At 45.4% G+C, this 15469-nt stretch overlaps 2 protein-coding genes across 2 annotated transcripts; one reads left to right on the top strand and one right to left on the bottom strand.

Annotated features, from left to right (window-relative positions):
- Positions 1-133: 133 nt before the first annotated feature.
- On the bottom strand, positions 134-9692 carry znf512 (zinc finger protein 512). The gene is made up of 16 exons (XM_028397416.1): positions 9454-9692; positions 8124-8243; positions 7967-8022; positions 7808-7857; positions 7145-7701; positions 6978-7067; positions 6734-6835; positions 6467-6591; positions 6149-6235; positions 5002-5100; positions 4755-4922; positions 4480-4680; positions 4288-4389; positions 4136-4198; positions 3766-3864; positions 134-3634 (listed from the first exon to the last, which is right to left on the bottom strand). The coding sequence occupies exons 2-16, from the start codon at positions 8221-8223 to the stop codon at positions 2909-2911; spliced, it is 2625 nt and encodes an 874-aa protein (XP_028253217.1). The 5' UTR covers positions 8224-8243; positions 9454-9692; the 3' UTR covers positions 134-2908.
- A 1241-nt stretch (positions 9693-10933) lies between these two features.
- Positions 10934-15248, top strand: LOC114428963 (uncharacterized). Its single transcript, XM_028397776.1, has 6 exons — positions 10934-11006; positions 11126-11157; positions 12077-12274; positions 12362-12567; positions 12655-12682; positions 14319-15248. The coding sequence occupies exons 2-6, from the start codon at positions 11130-11132 to the stop codon at positions 14540-14542; spliced, it is 684 nt and encodes a 227-aa protein (XP_028253577.1). The 5' UTR covers positions 10934-11006; positions 11126-11129; the 3' UTR covers positions 14543-15248.
- The last annotated feature ends 221 nt before the right edge of the window (positions 15249-15469 follow it).

Genomic DNA, 15469 nt, shown 5'->3' with positions numbered 1-15469 from the left:
GACAAAGCACCAAGGCTGACCATGAGTTAAACCTTTAATGATCAGTTGTTATAACACTGCTAGTGCTATAAAATAGCAGCACATAACCTCTAAAAACATATTGAATATACAGATTTTAATGTGGTGTCAGTGGAGACGTTTCACTTCAATAGAAATTATGTTGCACAAAATTTAAAGATGGTTCGTGGCCTTGATAATATAAGAGGGTGAGGGTGAGGTCACAAGACATGGTTTCATTACTGTCATGGATTCACAGGGCTCCAATAATAATGTCAGTTTCCAGCATTACACCAAGTGGAGGAAACAATCCCGTCCCTTCAGGAAGTCAAATCCAAGGTTTTTTTTAGCCAAAATGGGGAATAAAAACAGCTTTCTGGTTCAACTAAAGATGCCGTTGTCAAAACAGGAAGACAGCAGGAAGACAGAGTTTACATCATCATCATCATTAAACGCTTCATTCGGATCTTTTTCACAGCAGGTGTAAAACCATGGAGCTGCAGAGCAGCAGATCAGCTGCGAGGAGCCACCATGTCTGCTGTGAAGAAGGCCTGCAGCGCGACAGTCTGCCTCACCGCGTGCCATCAGACTGCTCAAAGTGCACGGCGATTTAAAGATTTGGTCACAAGCACGAGTGGATATGGGAAGCATTTCAAAATGGCATCATATCATTATTTTATTTTTAGGAACTTTAATAATCCCAGAGGGAAATTGCTTAAGGCTGCCACACCAGTGAGTGCACTGGAGGCAGTGCGGGTAAAGTGCCTTGGCCCAAGGACACACAACAACAATGACTTAGGGAGGAGCTGGGATCGAACCACCAACCTTCTGGTTATTGGACAACCCTGCTCTACCTCTACTGAGCCACTGCTGCCCCCATATCATATCATGTTTTGCTCATTTGTTTGCAAATTACAAGATAAAACGCCCTCCTAGTGGTGTGCAGTATGGTTACAAGACGTTGAATTTGATTATATATTTATGCATGAAATCCAACGCAACAGCTCTGACACAAATCTTTTGGTGAGTAATGTGTACTTTTTTCTAGCTGCGTCTGTCAATCATTCAATAATTACAACATATACTGCACTAAATTGTTATAACGACTAATAAAACACTAAAAATGTAAACAATCTTTTTGAAATACTTCCCATGTATTAAGAGATTTTGTCTAAAAAGGCATCTGATGGAGGGCGATGACCTGTAAAGCACTTTAAACAGTCAGATATGGGACAGATTAAAGGGTCAATCTTCTTCTTTCAGTTATGTGGCTTAAAAGAAAACTAAATACATTCATATATGCAAAACATTATAAAAATATACAAAATAGTGTTTGTTTTTAACATCACAAAGGAATGACTGACAGTAAACACTAGGTACATACAGGCTACATGCTATCGGTTAAATATGCTAAGACGGTTAGCGTTCCTTCATCAGTGTGGGTGAGGAGGAGGAGAGGATGCATCCGCCCTGTCTGCACTCTAACACCACTTCAGTTTTTGAGAGGAATCAGGCGCTCTTATTGTGAAGGAACAGGAAGTGCACATTTTCCTTTGTTTCCCTGCTGATAGACGTTGGGGAACATTGTAAATTGAACATTTTGAGCATGAAAATGTTAGAATAAAAGGTCTTTGCCAAAGTTTCACAGACTGTCTCAGTGGGTGGAGGTTTGCTTTGAAACTCCATCTATTAAATAGGAGCGGAGCGTAGAATTTATGGAGCTCTATGTATTTCAGTTGTCGGTAACTTAAAGCTTAGAATGAGCTCTTTGAATCAATGGTAGGTGAAGTTGGACTGGAGCGATATTTCTACAGTAGATCAAAAACAAATACTGCACTTCCTCAAGTGGACGCTTACAGAATTTTGCATTATTGCAAAGGACGTGGTCACTTTAAGACCCAGGTGGGTGTCGGCACAGGTGACTAGTCGTCTGCCGAAGCAGACACCTGCATAACCCAGACAAGATAATCCTTTATTAGTCCCCCACAGGGAAAATTCAGGTCTACTCATGCTCAAGCAGCAACCTCAAAGACCGAAAAGCTCTGCAAACTGCAGTTCCTCAAGTGACCACTTGAGGGTGGCTCAAAAAAGTGAGTCAATTCCATTAGACCTCCATCTACCACCTCACCACTAGAGACACACTGGTCCTTTAAGAGACAACAATATGCATCTAAAACTCACATTTCTTTCTTTCTTTGTTTCCTGGAACGCACAGAAACCCACAACCCTCCCAATTTAACGGGCCGTACGTCACACAACAATCCGACACAAACACTTTCAGGGGAAGTACATTCTGTGAGTGTTTGTTATATTTTTATTTAGTTGTATAAACTGACCTAACTGCACTGAAACACGACATAAGACACGCTCACAGCTTTGTTCAAAGATGGCGGCTTAACACCAGCGACGACCAAAGCTGCGTTCACTGCCAGTAATACACAAGATAGTAAATCTAATTTAACCCGAGTCTGGAACGAGAATACGACACAGGCAGTTAGAGGTGAGGTCGGTGAGGATTTTTTCCTACCAAACGGCCAAAGTGTTAGTGTAGATAAAAGTCGTGATGAGTAGTATGAAGTTATACAAATCATACTTAAGAGGCACAACATGTCTCTGAGAGAGTCTACCGACGCTTTAAACTGTGGCCTCCACTCCTCAGGTTACAGTAACGCTTCCCTTTAACGTAAACACAGAGGACAAGAAGAGTTTACCGAACGTTTCAAAAAGAACGAGACGTTCACACACTGAAACATTAGAACTACATTTCTTGGGGTTATACAGCAACAACCAGATGTGAGTATCGTCTCATATTTAACAGCTTCCAGAACTTTCAGGTCTCAGCTGCCGTCTCGTCTTGTGGAAAACGTCTTCGTCTTCATGTTTTATGTCAGTTTAGACTTAAGAAGCCTGGTTAAACATCACTCTGTCCATCTGCAGCCTCTGGGAGGGACTCCATGACGCCCGGACCTTTCAGGTTCCATTGGTCCATCTGTCTCTGCCTGTCATGCTGCTCCACCTCTGATTCGCTGGATGAGCTGCCAGTATTGCTGCTGCTGCTGCTGCTGCCGTTTCCGCCCCCGTTGAAAGCAAAGCAATCCTTCTGCTTCCCACCAGCCTTCCCCCTCTCCCCCGCTCTCTCCCCCTTCTCTCTCCTCTTAACCTCTTCCATCACACCGCCGTCCTCCTCGGGTTTGACAGCCAGGTCCATGTCGTCCGGCGCCGTCTCCGGTTCCAGCATGCCGCCTCTTCGGTCCATGTCCACCCATGTTGGAGGTTCCAGAGGGGTGTAGTGGAGCACTGGCGGCTGAAGCTGGGAGTCCACCTGCGGATGGATGTTCTGCCGCTCCGGGTGGAGGAACTGGGTTTGGTGCTGGAGGTGGTGCAGCGGCTGCAGGGGGTGCTGCAGGGGCTGGTGCTGCAGCTGATGATGCTGCTGCTGATGGTGATGATGATGGAGGTGATGATGATGCTGCTGCTGTGGATGATGATGCAGCACCTGGGGGTGGTGGTGGTGATGATGGTGGTGGTGGTACTGATCCACAACCTGTTTGTCAGCGTTATGGGCGAAGTCTTTGGACTGGTTTTTCAGAAACTTCTCAAACTTCTTGGAGGCTTTCTTGTTGGTCACAAACCAGTCCTGTGGAGACACACACGACACGAGAGGAACACAAAGTCACAGCTGAGAAACACAGGTGGCCTTTCAGCGTCCACCTTCCTGTCCGTTCAGTCAGTGCAGTGAAGGTTAGAGGTGTGAGAACACGTCCTTACCTGTGAGTGCACGGAGTTGATGTGATATTTGACTCCACTCTCAGAGTTAAACTCTTTATTGCAGATCAGACATCGGTACTTTCCGGCCTCAAAGTCGCCCTGACAACACATTAAAAGAGACCACAGAGATTATCAAGCCCTGGATTACTATCCCAGCCAGCTTTGGGTGAGAGGCGGGGTACACCCTGGACAGGTCACCAGTCCATCGCAGGGCAACACACACACACAGACAACCATTCACATTCACACCCACACACACACCTACGAGCAATTTAGAGTCACAGATTAACCTAAGCACGTCTTTAGACTGTGGGAGGAAGCCACGAGCCGGGAACCTTCTTCCAGATTTTATTTAAAAGAAATAACACACCCTTGTGCAGAGTCCCAGGTGAGCTTTCAGTCCAGACACACTGGTGTAAGTGGAGCCACAACCCTGAAGAAAGGACACGAATCATTTATGAATAAACTTTGACAAAAAGTACAAAATCTGCACTGAATAGTTTAATAACGTCTTCTTTCCACCTGGTTGGGACACTGGACTCTCCTCTGCAGCTTCACCTCGTTCTTCCACTTCCTCAGCACCTCCTGGCTGAAGGCGGGCAGGCCTGGACGCGCATATTTCAACTGAAAAAAAAAAACAGGAAGTCGATCAAAGACTCAGTCAGACACGCTTTAACGTTCTGCTTTTTCCCTTAAAGACAAACTGGATCTTGCCTTTTTGTCGTCCGGCACCAGGTCGGACTGAAACTTCCTCTTGGGCCAGTCTTTGGGCAGCTCGTTGTTGGCGATCTCAGCCAGGTGGAAGTTGGCCACCTGGGCCGAGGCTCTCTGCACCCGGCCGCTAGCCGTCCTCTCCGGGTTGGCCTCCCTCTGTGCCTTCAGGACCTCGTCTTCCTCGGTGGTTTTCTGTGGCATCTGTGACGCAGAGAGAGCGGTTGGAGTTGGTGGAGATGGGAAAACTAAAGGTAAGGATTTGAAAGCAGACTCACAGGAGCGTGCTCGGACTTCAGGTGGTACTCCAGCCCTGCTTTGGATTTGTAGGTCTTCCCACAGTGAGAGCAGTTCAGCAGCATCTTCTCCAGCTCAGAGGCCTCCTTCCCGCACTTCTTCATGTGGTACACGTAGCCCATGATGCTGGTGAAGGCAGCATTGCAGCCCTAGAGATAAAAAAAAGAAAAAAAATGCATCATTCTTTCTTTAAAAAAATACAGACGGTCACCAGACGACATCCTTTACCTCCTTAGAACATTTTAATTTGCCCAGTCTCTTCAGGATTTTTCGTAGTTTGTCTTTGATGGCGCGATCGTCCAGGTCTTTGGCGTCATCAGCTGAGGGCTATGAAGAGGAGGAAATGAAAATTAAACTCTCCGACAGCCTGCAGGCACCTTCATGCACATCTGACCAAGCAAACCTGCCACCATGACTCTGTCCTCAACACGGTCCAATGCCAGAACACGGGGGTCTTTTAACCCTCATGACCCTTTTGTGTCATTCGAGACAAAAACGTCCACTTCCAAAAAAAACTGCTATAAAAACGTAACAGATTCATATTTTTCTACTTTTTTCTGCACAAATCTGTTAAACAACTTCAGCCCTGCTTAAAACTACCAAACATTAAATCATTTTGAGGAATTTAACCCATTAAATGCCAGTTTGATTACTTGATGTCACAGTAATTTTTCATGAAGAAAAAGAAAAGAGTCATTTTCCACAAAACTAAAGTTAGGTGGCTGAGGCATTGTTTTTTTAAATCTGTCATATTAGACAAAATATTGAGCTTGGTGCATTATTAGTTTTTGTGTAGCAGCAGTTTTAAATGGTATTTTCCCATTAACTCCCATAATAATACTACATTTTTTAATATCACAGCTATAACAAAATATAATCATGGATTTCTTGATGTAAGAGTTTCATTTGTGAGAAAAATAGTTACATTTGACATTTTCTACGGTTCACCACTAAAATCAGCCATTAAATTCCTCAAAATGATTTAATGTTTGGCAGTTTTACGCAGGGCTGAAGTTGTTTAACATATTTATGCAGAAAAAAAGCAGAAAAAAATATGAATCTGTTAAGTTTTTATAGCAGTTTTTTGAAAGTGAACGTTTTTGTCCACTAATGACACAAAAGGGTGGTAAATTTGTTTCACCATGTTCTGGTGATGTATTTGAAAAATGTAAATTTGAATTCTAAAATGTGTCTAGAGAGAGTCTTTGTTACAAAAAATGGTGCCATATGCACCAACACAGACACAATGGTGGCCAGGTAAAGAGGCAAAAATTACCTAAAAAAGTCCACAATGACGCCCGAGGGTTAAAGAACCAGAACCGAGTGACTAAATAAAACTCTGACACAGGGAACACCGTGACCTGCAGAGACTCACCAAGTGACTGTGGTCGGCCATGATGTGATACTTCATCCCCGTTGAAGACTTGAGCTGTTTCCCGCAGTGCTGACAGGTAAACGGTTGCTGCAGACATACAGACGTGATGACTGATCTTTTCACCTGGTTAATATTTCTAACCTCCTACTAAAGTATGAGGCTGTATGATTATGTCATGTGTTCAGTGATGGCCAACAGGAAGGTGACTTTTACCATGATCTCTCTCTTACGAGAGACGCTGCTTGTTAAATTGTCCTATAATCAATTAAAAATCATATAAATCTGGACTCCGTGCAGCACCATCAGTGCTGAGCTCACCAGCCTGCAGTTCTCCATGTGCTTCTTCAGCCCCTCCACAGTCTTCCTGCTCACACTTTTACACTTCGGACAGGTGACTCTGCCTTTGGCCACAATCTGGAGCTGCCAACGCTCCTCCTGACTTCCTGGTTGACGTCGACAAAGATATATCTCCATTTTTATCATACAAAATATGACAATATTACATAAAGATATTTAGCTATCAACAGAAATGATACCAATGTAAATGTGATATTATAAATGATGACACTGAGTGTCTTTTCTCACCTGGTGGGTAGCTCGGAGGCTCCTTCTTGGCCGGGAGGATCGGAGGCTTCTGATCTTCAATCTGAGCCGTGGAGGCCTCACTGACACCAGCTGCATCTGAACCTGAAGGTTTACAGAGCATTTTAACTTGCTGTTCATCATTTTCCTCTGCAAGAATTCTTTTCAACATGAATAAACACTGATCATTTATAAGGAGGCTTTATGATGAGCACTGAAAGAAAAACCTGAAATGAGTCAAACTTACAGGAGTCTCTGCCCTCTGGTGGCTGAGGGAAGGTACTGACAGAGGGGCTTCGCTCCATGTCTGCTCGCTGAACTTTCTTCATGTTCAAGTCTACAAAACAACACAAACTCAGTCCACAGACCCACAAATACCCATAAATCCTGTGTGTAGTGTGTGTGACTCCTTACCAGGTCTCCAGACATTTCCCCGGTCCCCGCTCGTGCTGCTCCAGCTTTGGTCTTGGCCTCGGTCTGCACTCCACCCCTGCCCTGGCCCCGATGAGGCCCGGTCTCTTCCTCCATTCCAGACCTGATCCTGTCCCCGATCTCTGCCCGCCACCCAGCCCTGTTCAGGTCCCCGCTCCCGACCCGTCATCCAGGCCTGGTCTGGTCCGGCTTGACCACTGTCTCTTCCTGGTATCCAGGCCTGCTCCTGACCAGAGTGTCCTGCTCTGTCCCTGCTCCAGACCTGTTCCTGGGGCCGGTCTCTGCCCGGGGCCCAGGCGTCGGTGCCTCGATCCCTGCTGGAGTTCCAGCTCTGGTCCTGAGGCTGGGACTGCTCCCTGCTGGCCTCTGGACCTTGAGGCCACACGTCCTTCCCAACAAGTCTGGGTGGGAGCCTCGTGGTGGGTGGAGCCAATGACCCCGGGTCCGCCCCATTGGCCAGGCTGGCTGATGACATCACCGAGCAGCTGGTGGTCGGGTAATCTACTGTTCCTATGGAAACACTCTGAAGGTCCGCGTACCTAAAAACACATCACCAGAGAACGTACGATGCTAGCGCCATTTTTCGTCTCGGAATCTGTTACTCAGGTTGTCATGGAAACGTAGCATCTTGGGCGACTTTCTTACCGTTTTCTTCCGTAATTTCTTTTCATCTTTACTGCTTCTGGGGCTTCATTCTAAAAACAGTGAAGCAGAGAACTGTGAGGCAGAGGTCCACCATCATATGAGCACAGGCCTATCCTGCCAAGTGACAACACGCAGCAGGATGCATGAGTCCAGCCTCACCTGTGAGTAACCAGCGGTGTTCAGTTCACAGGCTTTATCTGGCAATCGCTGAACAACTGTGTGAGAGACAGAAAACAAACATTAAAGAAACGATGTGGCTTCATGTTGTTGTTGTTGTTGTTGTTGTTGTTGTGAGGGTGGCTGCAGAGTCCTTTACCTGGACATAGCACTGCACTTTTTGGGTGTGGCTGGACAGGCTTCCTCTTTCTTGGCACATACAGTGGTGACATATCCCCTCCAGTGTGGGTGGGGTCCATACCAGGAGTGCCAATCACCACTAATAAAAACAAAACAATAACATCAAATATCTATAGGAATCTATGGGGACCAGCTGAAGGTTGAAGGCAGCTCAAACTTCACAGTTGCAGTTCTTCATGCTGCCACTAGATGGCTGGCTGCAACAGTGAGTCAATCCCCATAGACTTTAAACAAAGCCCCCTTAAATATATAGTAGATAAAGACAGAAAAACATCACTAATTATTGTGGACACTCAAACATACAGAGCTCCTCTGATCACATCAAAAAGTAAATAAATCGTGGCCATGATATGTGTAACGCGCACACGAAATACTGATTCGTGGCCACGAATTAGTATTGTTACTGACGGGGGCGCATGGTGGCGGGCTGCCTGGCCAGGGAGCACCCTTCCCGGGCAGCAGGTACAATGAGCGTCCCTCTCTCTGGGGAATGTGCCGGAGCGCAACACGGGCAGGAATTAAAGCGATATGGCGGGCTGGGCACCCGCTGCCCTGCACTCCTGGAGGTCCCCAGTGTTCCAGCACATTCCCCAGAGAGGGACGCTCATTGCTGCCTGGGAAGGGTGCTCCCTGACCGGGCACAGCCCGCTCCCATGCACCCCATCAATAATAATACTAATTCGTGGCCTTGATTTATTTATTTTTTGACCATGTCATCAGACGGGCTCCGTACAAACGACTACAGTTAATGGTTAAAAAAAAGAAGAGAGCACAGAGCCAAAAAACTGCAGTTCTCCACATGGCCACTAGAGGCTTGCTCCATAAGAGATAATAAGTCCTCAGAGAGCCTGAGCTTTCTTCTCTATATAGAGATTTGTGGTGAAAATGACATAAATACTGAATAACTATTTGTTGTATTTTGTGTTGGTCCTTTGTGTGTTTTATTGTGTTTTATTGTTAAGTTTCCGCTCAGACAGTCTCTGAAGTTGTACCTCATATGCACATTGGAGATATTGATATTTGAGTCCTGCAGACTTCACCCTGTGCATGCACCTTCATCATGCTTGACATTTAGACGGTGTGTGTGTGTGTGTGTGTGTGAGCATTAAAAAAAATGTCTTTTGACGCCGATGTGCAGAAAAAAAACACACGTCTGAAAACTGAAGCAGAGCTGCTGCAGGCTAACAACCGAGACAGAGACACAACACGAGCTGATCAGGCTGCATCTCATTGTTTTTAACGGAGGCAGAAACCAGAGACAGAGACAGAGACAGAGAGAGGGAGCCTACCGTCCTACAGCTCACTCCCTCTGCAAGGACGGCAGCCTCCATGTCTTCCAGCCTGGCTGGCCTCCTCTGTCGCCTTTCCCCCCGGGAGTGATACCACCAGGAAGGCGGACATCAAGGAAGGCCCGATCCGGATGTCCAAACACGGCGGTAGAAACAACCAGCCCGGACCCTAAGCTGCGGCGGCCGCTGGATATGAAGCCGCGCACACGGACGCCGGCATTACTGAGCAGCTCACGGTGTTTGCGTGTTCTTCCGCGGAACGCCCTCCTGCCGGAGAACAAATAAGACCCGCATCTGCTGCTGCGTTCAGGGCATGTGGGAAAAACCTCCATCCACACACTGTTAGTGGGAAATCTGAGGATTGGTTCGTGTGAAATATAAAAGTCTTAAGTACTTTTAAATGTACTTAAAGTATTAAAAGTAAAAGTACTCACACACTGAATATATATGATTGATTTCCACTGCAAAGGATCTGAACAGGTTAAAATAATCAAAGCAATCATCTCAAATGAAAATGGAGCATGTGTAGTTAATGTCCATGTTCAGTCCAGAAGCAGCTATGGACAGGTCTGTGTGTCCTGAGGCAGGCTGTGGGCATCAAGTGAACAGAGAGGCTGCTGATAACAAACAGGCATTCAGCATGTTTACTGTGTCAGTGTTCCTGCTGTAGATTCATGTTATGATTCATGTTCATCAGATATTAATGGATGGACCTGTGTTAGTAAACAGCAGCTAACTAGTTAGCTCACTGAGCCAGAGCACCGGCATCATGACTGAGGCTCATTATAGAAACACAGCTGGCAGCGTGACACCACCTCCATGCAGAGTCTGACCTCACATCAGTCCAGCACTGTGTTCATCACATGGAACAAGATATGTAAGTATACAGAAAAAATTACTTAAGTACAGTAACGAAGTATAAATACTTAGTTACTTTCCACCACTGTGTAAATGTGACTCAGTTTTGTGAGCAAAATAAAAGGAAAGAGGACCCACAGGACCCAAACGCAGACAAAAATCAAAGTTTAACAAAAAAGAGCTTTATTGAAAGCCAAAGTCCAAACCAAACAAATCCAAGACAAACGTGAAAACTAAAGCAAGGAGAAAGAGAAATCAAAGCCAAACAAACCAGAAGTTATCCAGGGGGGAGACAGGAGGACGAAGGAGTACTGCAGCCAGGAGGAACATGGAGGAGACACTAACAACATGGGGTGGCACAACAGACGAACCGACAAGAACCAAGGGGAGCACAGTCCAAGCAGTCAGGCCAAGCAGTGTGGTAATTACAGCATGGGGAGCATGGACAGATATTTCCTATAAAATGTAAATTGATTTTTTTACTGTATCTTTATTTAGCAGCTAAACTGTATCTCATTGAACGACAACAATAAAATTCTATTTTATTCTATTATAAATGGGAAGATCACAAGTGCACAGACAGAAGACATGTCACGCCTTAATGGAAAGTGAAAGTGCTTCAAACTGGCAGAGAGGAGCGCCGTTCTGCCTGACGAGGGACTTATTCTATCATCAGGACGATATCAAGCCGTAGAGTAAGTAACAATCATTTTATTTTTTATTAATCTCTGCCCAGGTCTGAGCTGCTGACACTGGAAACGTGTGTGATGTGGCTGCATCATTTTTCTAACGGTTATTCTTTGTCTTCCCACAGAGACATGTCTCAGGGAGCGCCCGTCCATCAGGGTATGTTTCAACTCGGCAGCATCCATCACATGTTTATTAAAAACAATTAAAAGTAAAGCAGAGCTGAGATTCACTAAGTGAATATATAATATAATAAGAAAACACACTATACACAGTATAAGATTTAACATGCAGCAATATTGATCAACTGAAGACACAGGAAGTGTATACGCAGAGCATGTGAGGCATTGTCGGCTGTGTCAGAGCATCTTTGATTTTAACTGCCTCACAGCAATAATCCTGTAATAATCTAATACCCCGTTCACACTGGGGAAAAAAATCTGGCTAAAGCGGGATTCGGGCCTATCCAGATGTTTTTTTTCTGAGTGTGAACACCTCGAATCCGGCTGTATCCAGTTTGATTTCAACCACATTTGCTAGCCACATTTGCGTTCACACCTGAGCCACATTTGAGCCAATCCGGCTAGATCCGGATTGTGAATGTGTGAATGCTCAGGTGGCTCAGGTGTGAACGCAAATGTGGCTAGCGAATCAGGCTAGCGACATGCTACTTCCGGTTAGCAACATGTTACTTCCGGTTAGCAATGTGCTACTTTCGGTTCACGGGGCGCGACACGGGACAAAAAGACGCACGACACATGCGCACACGAGGTCCTACCGCGGCCTGAACGGACTCTGTATATTACGTGTATATTAAGTGTGTGCTAGCCAGATTTGAAAATAGGTCTGAACGCATCCAGCTTAAAGGCTGTCTGGACTCAATCCTACTCTAGCTGAAATGACTTTCTCCAGTGTGAACGGGGCCTAAGCGATGGCCGACGATAGCCAAGATCTGACAACTGATATCAAACGTTTGGGCTGCTAAAAATACAGCTGACTGCACTGATGAAGGATGCGGTGTGTGTGATGCTTCAGGTGCTGTGGCTCAGTAAAGACTGGATATATTCTTTTCACCTAGCTCCAGGGAATTGGAGGAAATTCTTTGTGATGGTAGAAGGACAAACAAACGGAGTCCATCAGTCCTTTGTGGATAAGCTCACAGCTGGGGGCCAGATCCAGGTGGACTCTCCTGAACAAAGTGACTACGTGGTGGTTTTCTGTCCCGTCGCTTCGGGAGTTGCGGTAGACGTCCGTGATGCCCTGGAGAACGCGCCTGGTACGAAAAGCAGCAGCTGCACATGTGTGTGTGTGTGTGTAGTCCAACTCATCTGCTGACACTCACGTGATGTTGTTGTACTCACAGAGGATAAACCAATAATCCTGGTGGTCATGCATCACACCTTCAACCGTCGCCAGGTTGTAGCTGAAAGCAGGACAGTGGTGGACAGCCCCAGTGTCCAGCTGACTGTGGACTGTCTGTTTTATGAGACGAGACTCCTGTACTGTAACCAAAATGACATCGCCTGGCATGACATCAGGAGGTTCCTGGGAATTTCCCCCGCCATGCAGGTAATGATGTGATATCAGGTCCATACAGTGCGGTGCTGTTGTCACTGTTTGATGATGATAACTCACCTGCTTCTCTTCTCCTGTCAGAGTGCTTTCTGGCAAAACATCTGGGACTGTAAGTATGACTTCCATTGTTTTTCCTCTGGTGTTTACACAGCTGTGCATCATTTCCAGGGAGCACTGATGCTATTGTAAAGACATTATTAGACAGATATCGGTCTTAAAGGTAGGGTAGGAGATTTTGAAAACTCAGTGAGAGTCAGAGCCAGATTTCCAAAGTAAAGACACGCCCCTTTCTCTCGGAGCTCACCCTGAAGCCACGCCTCCCAATCACATGGACGCGCATTACCTGAAGACGAGCTGCGGTCTGTGACTTCGGCCATCATGCACGTACCTCTCTGGTGCGCGCAGAGCAGGAAGAGAGTGACAACCAGCCAATACTCCGCGCAGGGTCCACCCGGAGGATTGGCTGATGTTTTTAGCGTTTTATAGCTTCCACAGATGATTCATATTCTTCGGTTGCTATCGGATTGTAAAGAGAAGTTACACTAATTTAACAAAAAGTGCATCAGAATGAAATCTCCTACCCTACCTTTAACATGAAGGATGGGCCAATAAGATGGAGATCAAAGAGAGGCGAAGTTCCTGAATTTCCCCTTGCGGATCAATAAAGTATCTGTAGGAGCTATTTTGTTTATTATTTGGTTATTATTGAGTATGTTTATTTAATGTAAATTTGTTATTTACATTACATTATTTAGTTATTATTTTACTTTATTTCATTTATTACTGCGATTTAGCATCACTAGGGGGCACCAAAGTTATATAGGTATGTAGACACTAGTTGACCAGAATGCACCTGGGTTTTTTACCAGTGCAGGGACAGTTTTGTCTGTTGTTTGTTTGCCTGAACATGGACTGAATAAATAAAGCTGCCAGCAGAATGACTGAGGAATGGACATTGAGTCTTTCTGCCTGTGGAAGTGGTGCATAAGTGATTGTTTGGTTTAGGTAAATGTGTTTCCAGTGGACACATTAAGATGCCACCATTACATCAGTGAGCACATAAAAGGATTTCAATGAGGAGACACAAAGATGATTAGATGAGAAAAATATTTACTGAAGTACAATGAATGAATGAAATGTGCTTTGGCGTTCTAGACCCTGACGTGATGACCAACAACCAAAAGGGGGGCAAGGACAGGAGATGAGGCCGCTTTAACAGGAGTCCCCCCCCTGGGTCTAGACCTGGAGGTGGTGAAGGAGCTGGAGAGCAGGGGATAAGAGGCCTTGCGCTGTTGAGAAACTGGTGGAGCTTGGGGTGGAGGAGGGTTGCCGAAATCGATCTGAAAGACAGCTGGAGAGGAGACGGAAAACTTTTAAATGATTTTTGCTGAGCTGTGATTGGACAGGAGAGGGACGGCTCGGCCTCTGATTGGAGGGGGAGTTTCTCTATATTAACCACCTGATTAAAGTGGGAGGCAGAGAGAGAGAGAAAAGGGGCGAGGGAGAAGGAGAGGTAAAGTGTGAGGAGGAGGAAAAGGGAGAGGCGGTTGGAAGAAGTGATGAACTTGCGCTAAGAGCTTCATCTATGTTGTCTGTGTATGACTGCTGCCAAAAACTGGGAAACTACAGCAGTAGTAGTAAGAAATGTCCCCTCTGTGGGACTAATAAAGGATGATCTTATTTTAGGATGATCACTGTGATGTCCTGTTCAAGTAATAAAAGTTCTCTTTGTTTTTTTTTTTTAGGGTCCGTTACCAGTTGGAAAGTTATGTGTCTTGCTGTTCTTGTGTTCAGCGTCATGGTGGTCATCATGGTGGCTGCCACAGCAGGTGTGCACCCATACAACCAAAACCACAGCCTGGCAATGTACAATTACAGCAGTGGTCCTCAAGTGGTCCGGCTTCGGGACCCACTGCCAGCCAGTAATGACAAGATGCGACCCAAATCAAAGAACACGTCGCACATTTAAACACATTTAAAACGACCAACAAGCGGCGCTGCCAGAAAGTGAGCTGTCCCCCTTTTACACTCAATTATTTGATTTTAATTCAAATCTAAACTGTCTTCACTCACTGAATGTATAACAGTGTCCTATTAAAACTATTCAGTCACTTATTCAAGCATCATAATCATAAAGCTGCCAAACTACTGGGACAAATATTTAAAGAAATCATAAAATCATAAAAAAGTGATGATGAGAATCAGCACCTACTGGATCTGTGACAACCAACAGGAAGGACTCAGGTATACACACTGAACCTCACTTCTGAAGGTGTAACAATAAGCTCACAGACCTGAGTCTGGAGGAATTAATGGGAGAAATGTGCATGTGGTCTTCTTCTTCTATGGTGTGGCATGCAGGCAGTCTGTATGATGACATTTATGAACGCTCTGCTATGATACAGTCTTTATTGTTTCTCTGTTACAGGTATTTATCTATATATAAAACACTTTGTCAGTGTTAATGGTGTCAACATGTGCATGTTTAAATGTGTGTTGAGAGTGTGTAGCATTAGCTCAGCCATGCTATGTGACTGTGTTCTGTGGACACACACAAGTCTGACAAGAGTGAAGGACAAGAAGATGTTGGAGGAGTGGAGTCAAGAGTTTGAACTGAAATAAAAATAACACCTTTTCTGATGTAGCTAACCAGTTAATAAACTGAATTAACCGTGTGTGCTTCTCTGTGTGCGCTCAGCTTCTAGCCGGATTGGCTTACATCTGGCTAGTGAATCCCGCTAGCGATGTGATACTTCAGTGTCCGGGTCACGGACAAAAGCCGTATGTAAACAACCACGACGGCTTTGCCCCGAGTTTATTTTCCACAGGGCTACAAAGGAATAAACTGCTTTTTAAATCAAACAAAAACTAAAGAACGAGCGACACGGGACAAAAA

The sequence above is a fragment of the Parambassis ranga genome, chromosome 24 (genome assembly GCF_900634625.1).
Source record: "Parambassis ranga chromosome 24, fParRan2.1, whole genome shotgun sequence".
NCBI classification, from domain to species: domain Eukaryota; kingdom Metazoa; phylum Chordata; class Actinopteri; family Ambassidae; genus Parambassis; species Parambassis ranga.
The sequence above is the reverse complement of the archived record's forward strand: the minus strand, read 5'-3'. Positions and strand labels throughout refer to the sequence as shown.

Bases quoted from the DNA above. Each gene is read 5' to 3' on its own strand.
- znf512 (XM_028397416.1), bottom strand. From the start codon at position 8,223: ATGGACCCCACCCACACTGGAGGGGATATGTCACCACTGTATGTGCCA. The intron at 7,702-7,807 runs GTAAGAAAGTCG...ATGTGTTTTTAG, and splicing joins AGAAATTACGGAAGAAAACG to GTACGCGGACCTTCAGAGTG. The intron at 4,199-4,287 runs GTGGAAAGAAGA...TCCTTTCTTCAG, and splicing joins GAGTCCAGTGTCCCAACCAG to GGTTGTGGCTCCACTTACAC.
- LOC114428963 (XM_028397776.1), top strand. From the start codon at position 11,130: ATGTCTCAGGGAGCGCCCGTCCATCAGG. The intron at 12,275-12,361 runs GTACGAAAAGCA...TTGTACTCACAG, and splicing joins TGCCCTGGAGAACGCGCCTG to AGGATAAACCAATAATCCTG. The intron at 12,683-14,318 runs GTAAGTATGACT...TTTTTTTTTTAG, and splicing joins CTGGCAAAACATCTGGGACT to GGTCCGTTACCAGTTGGAAA.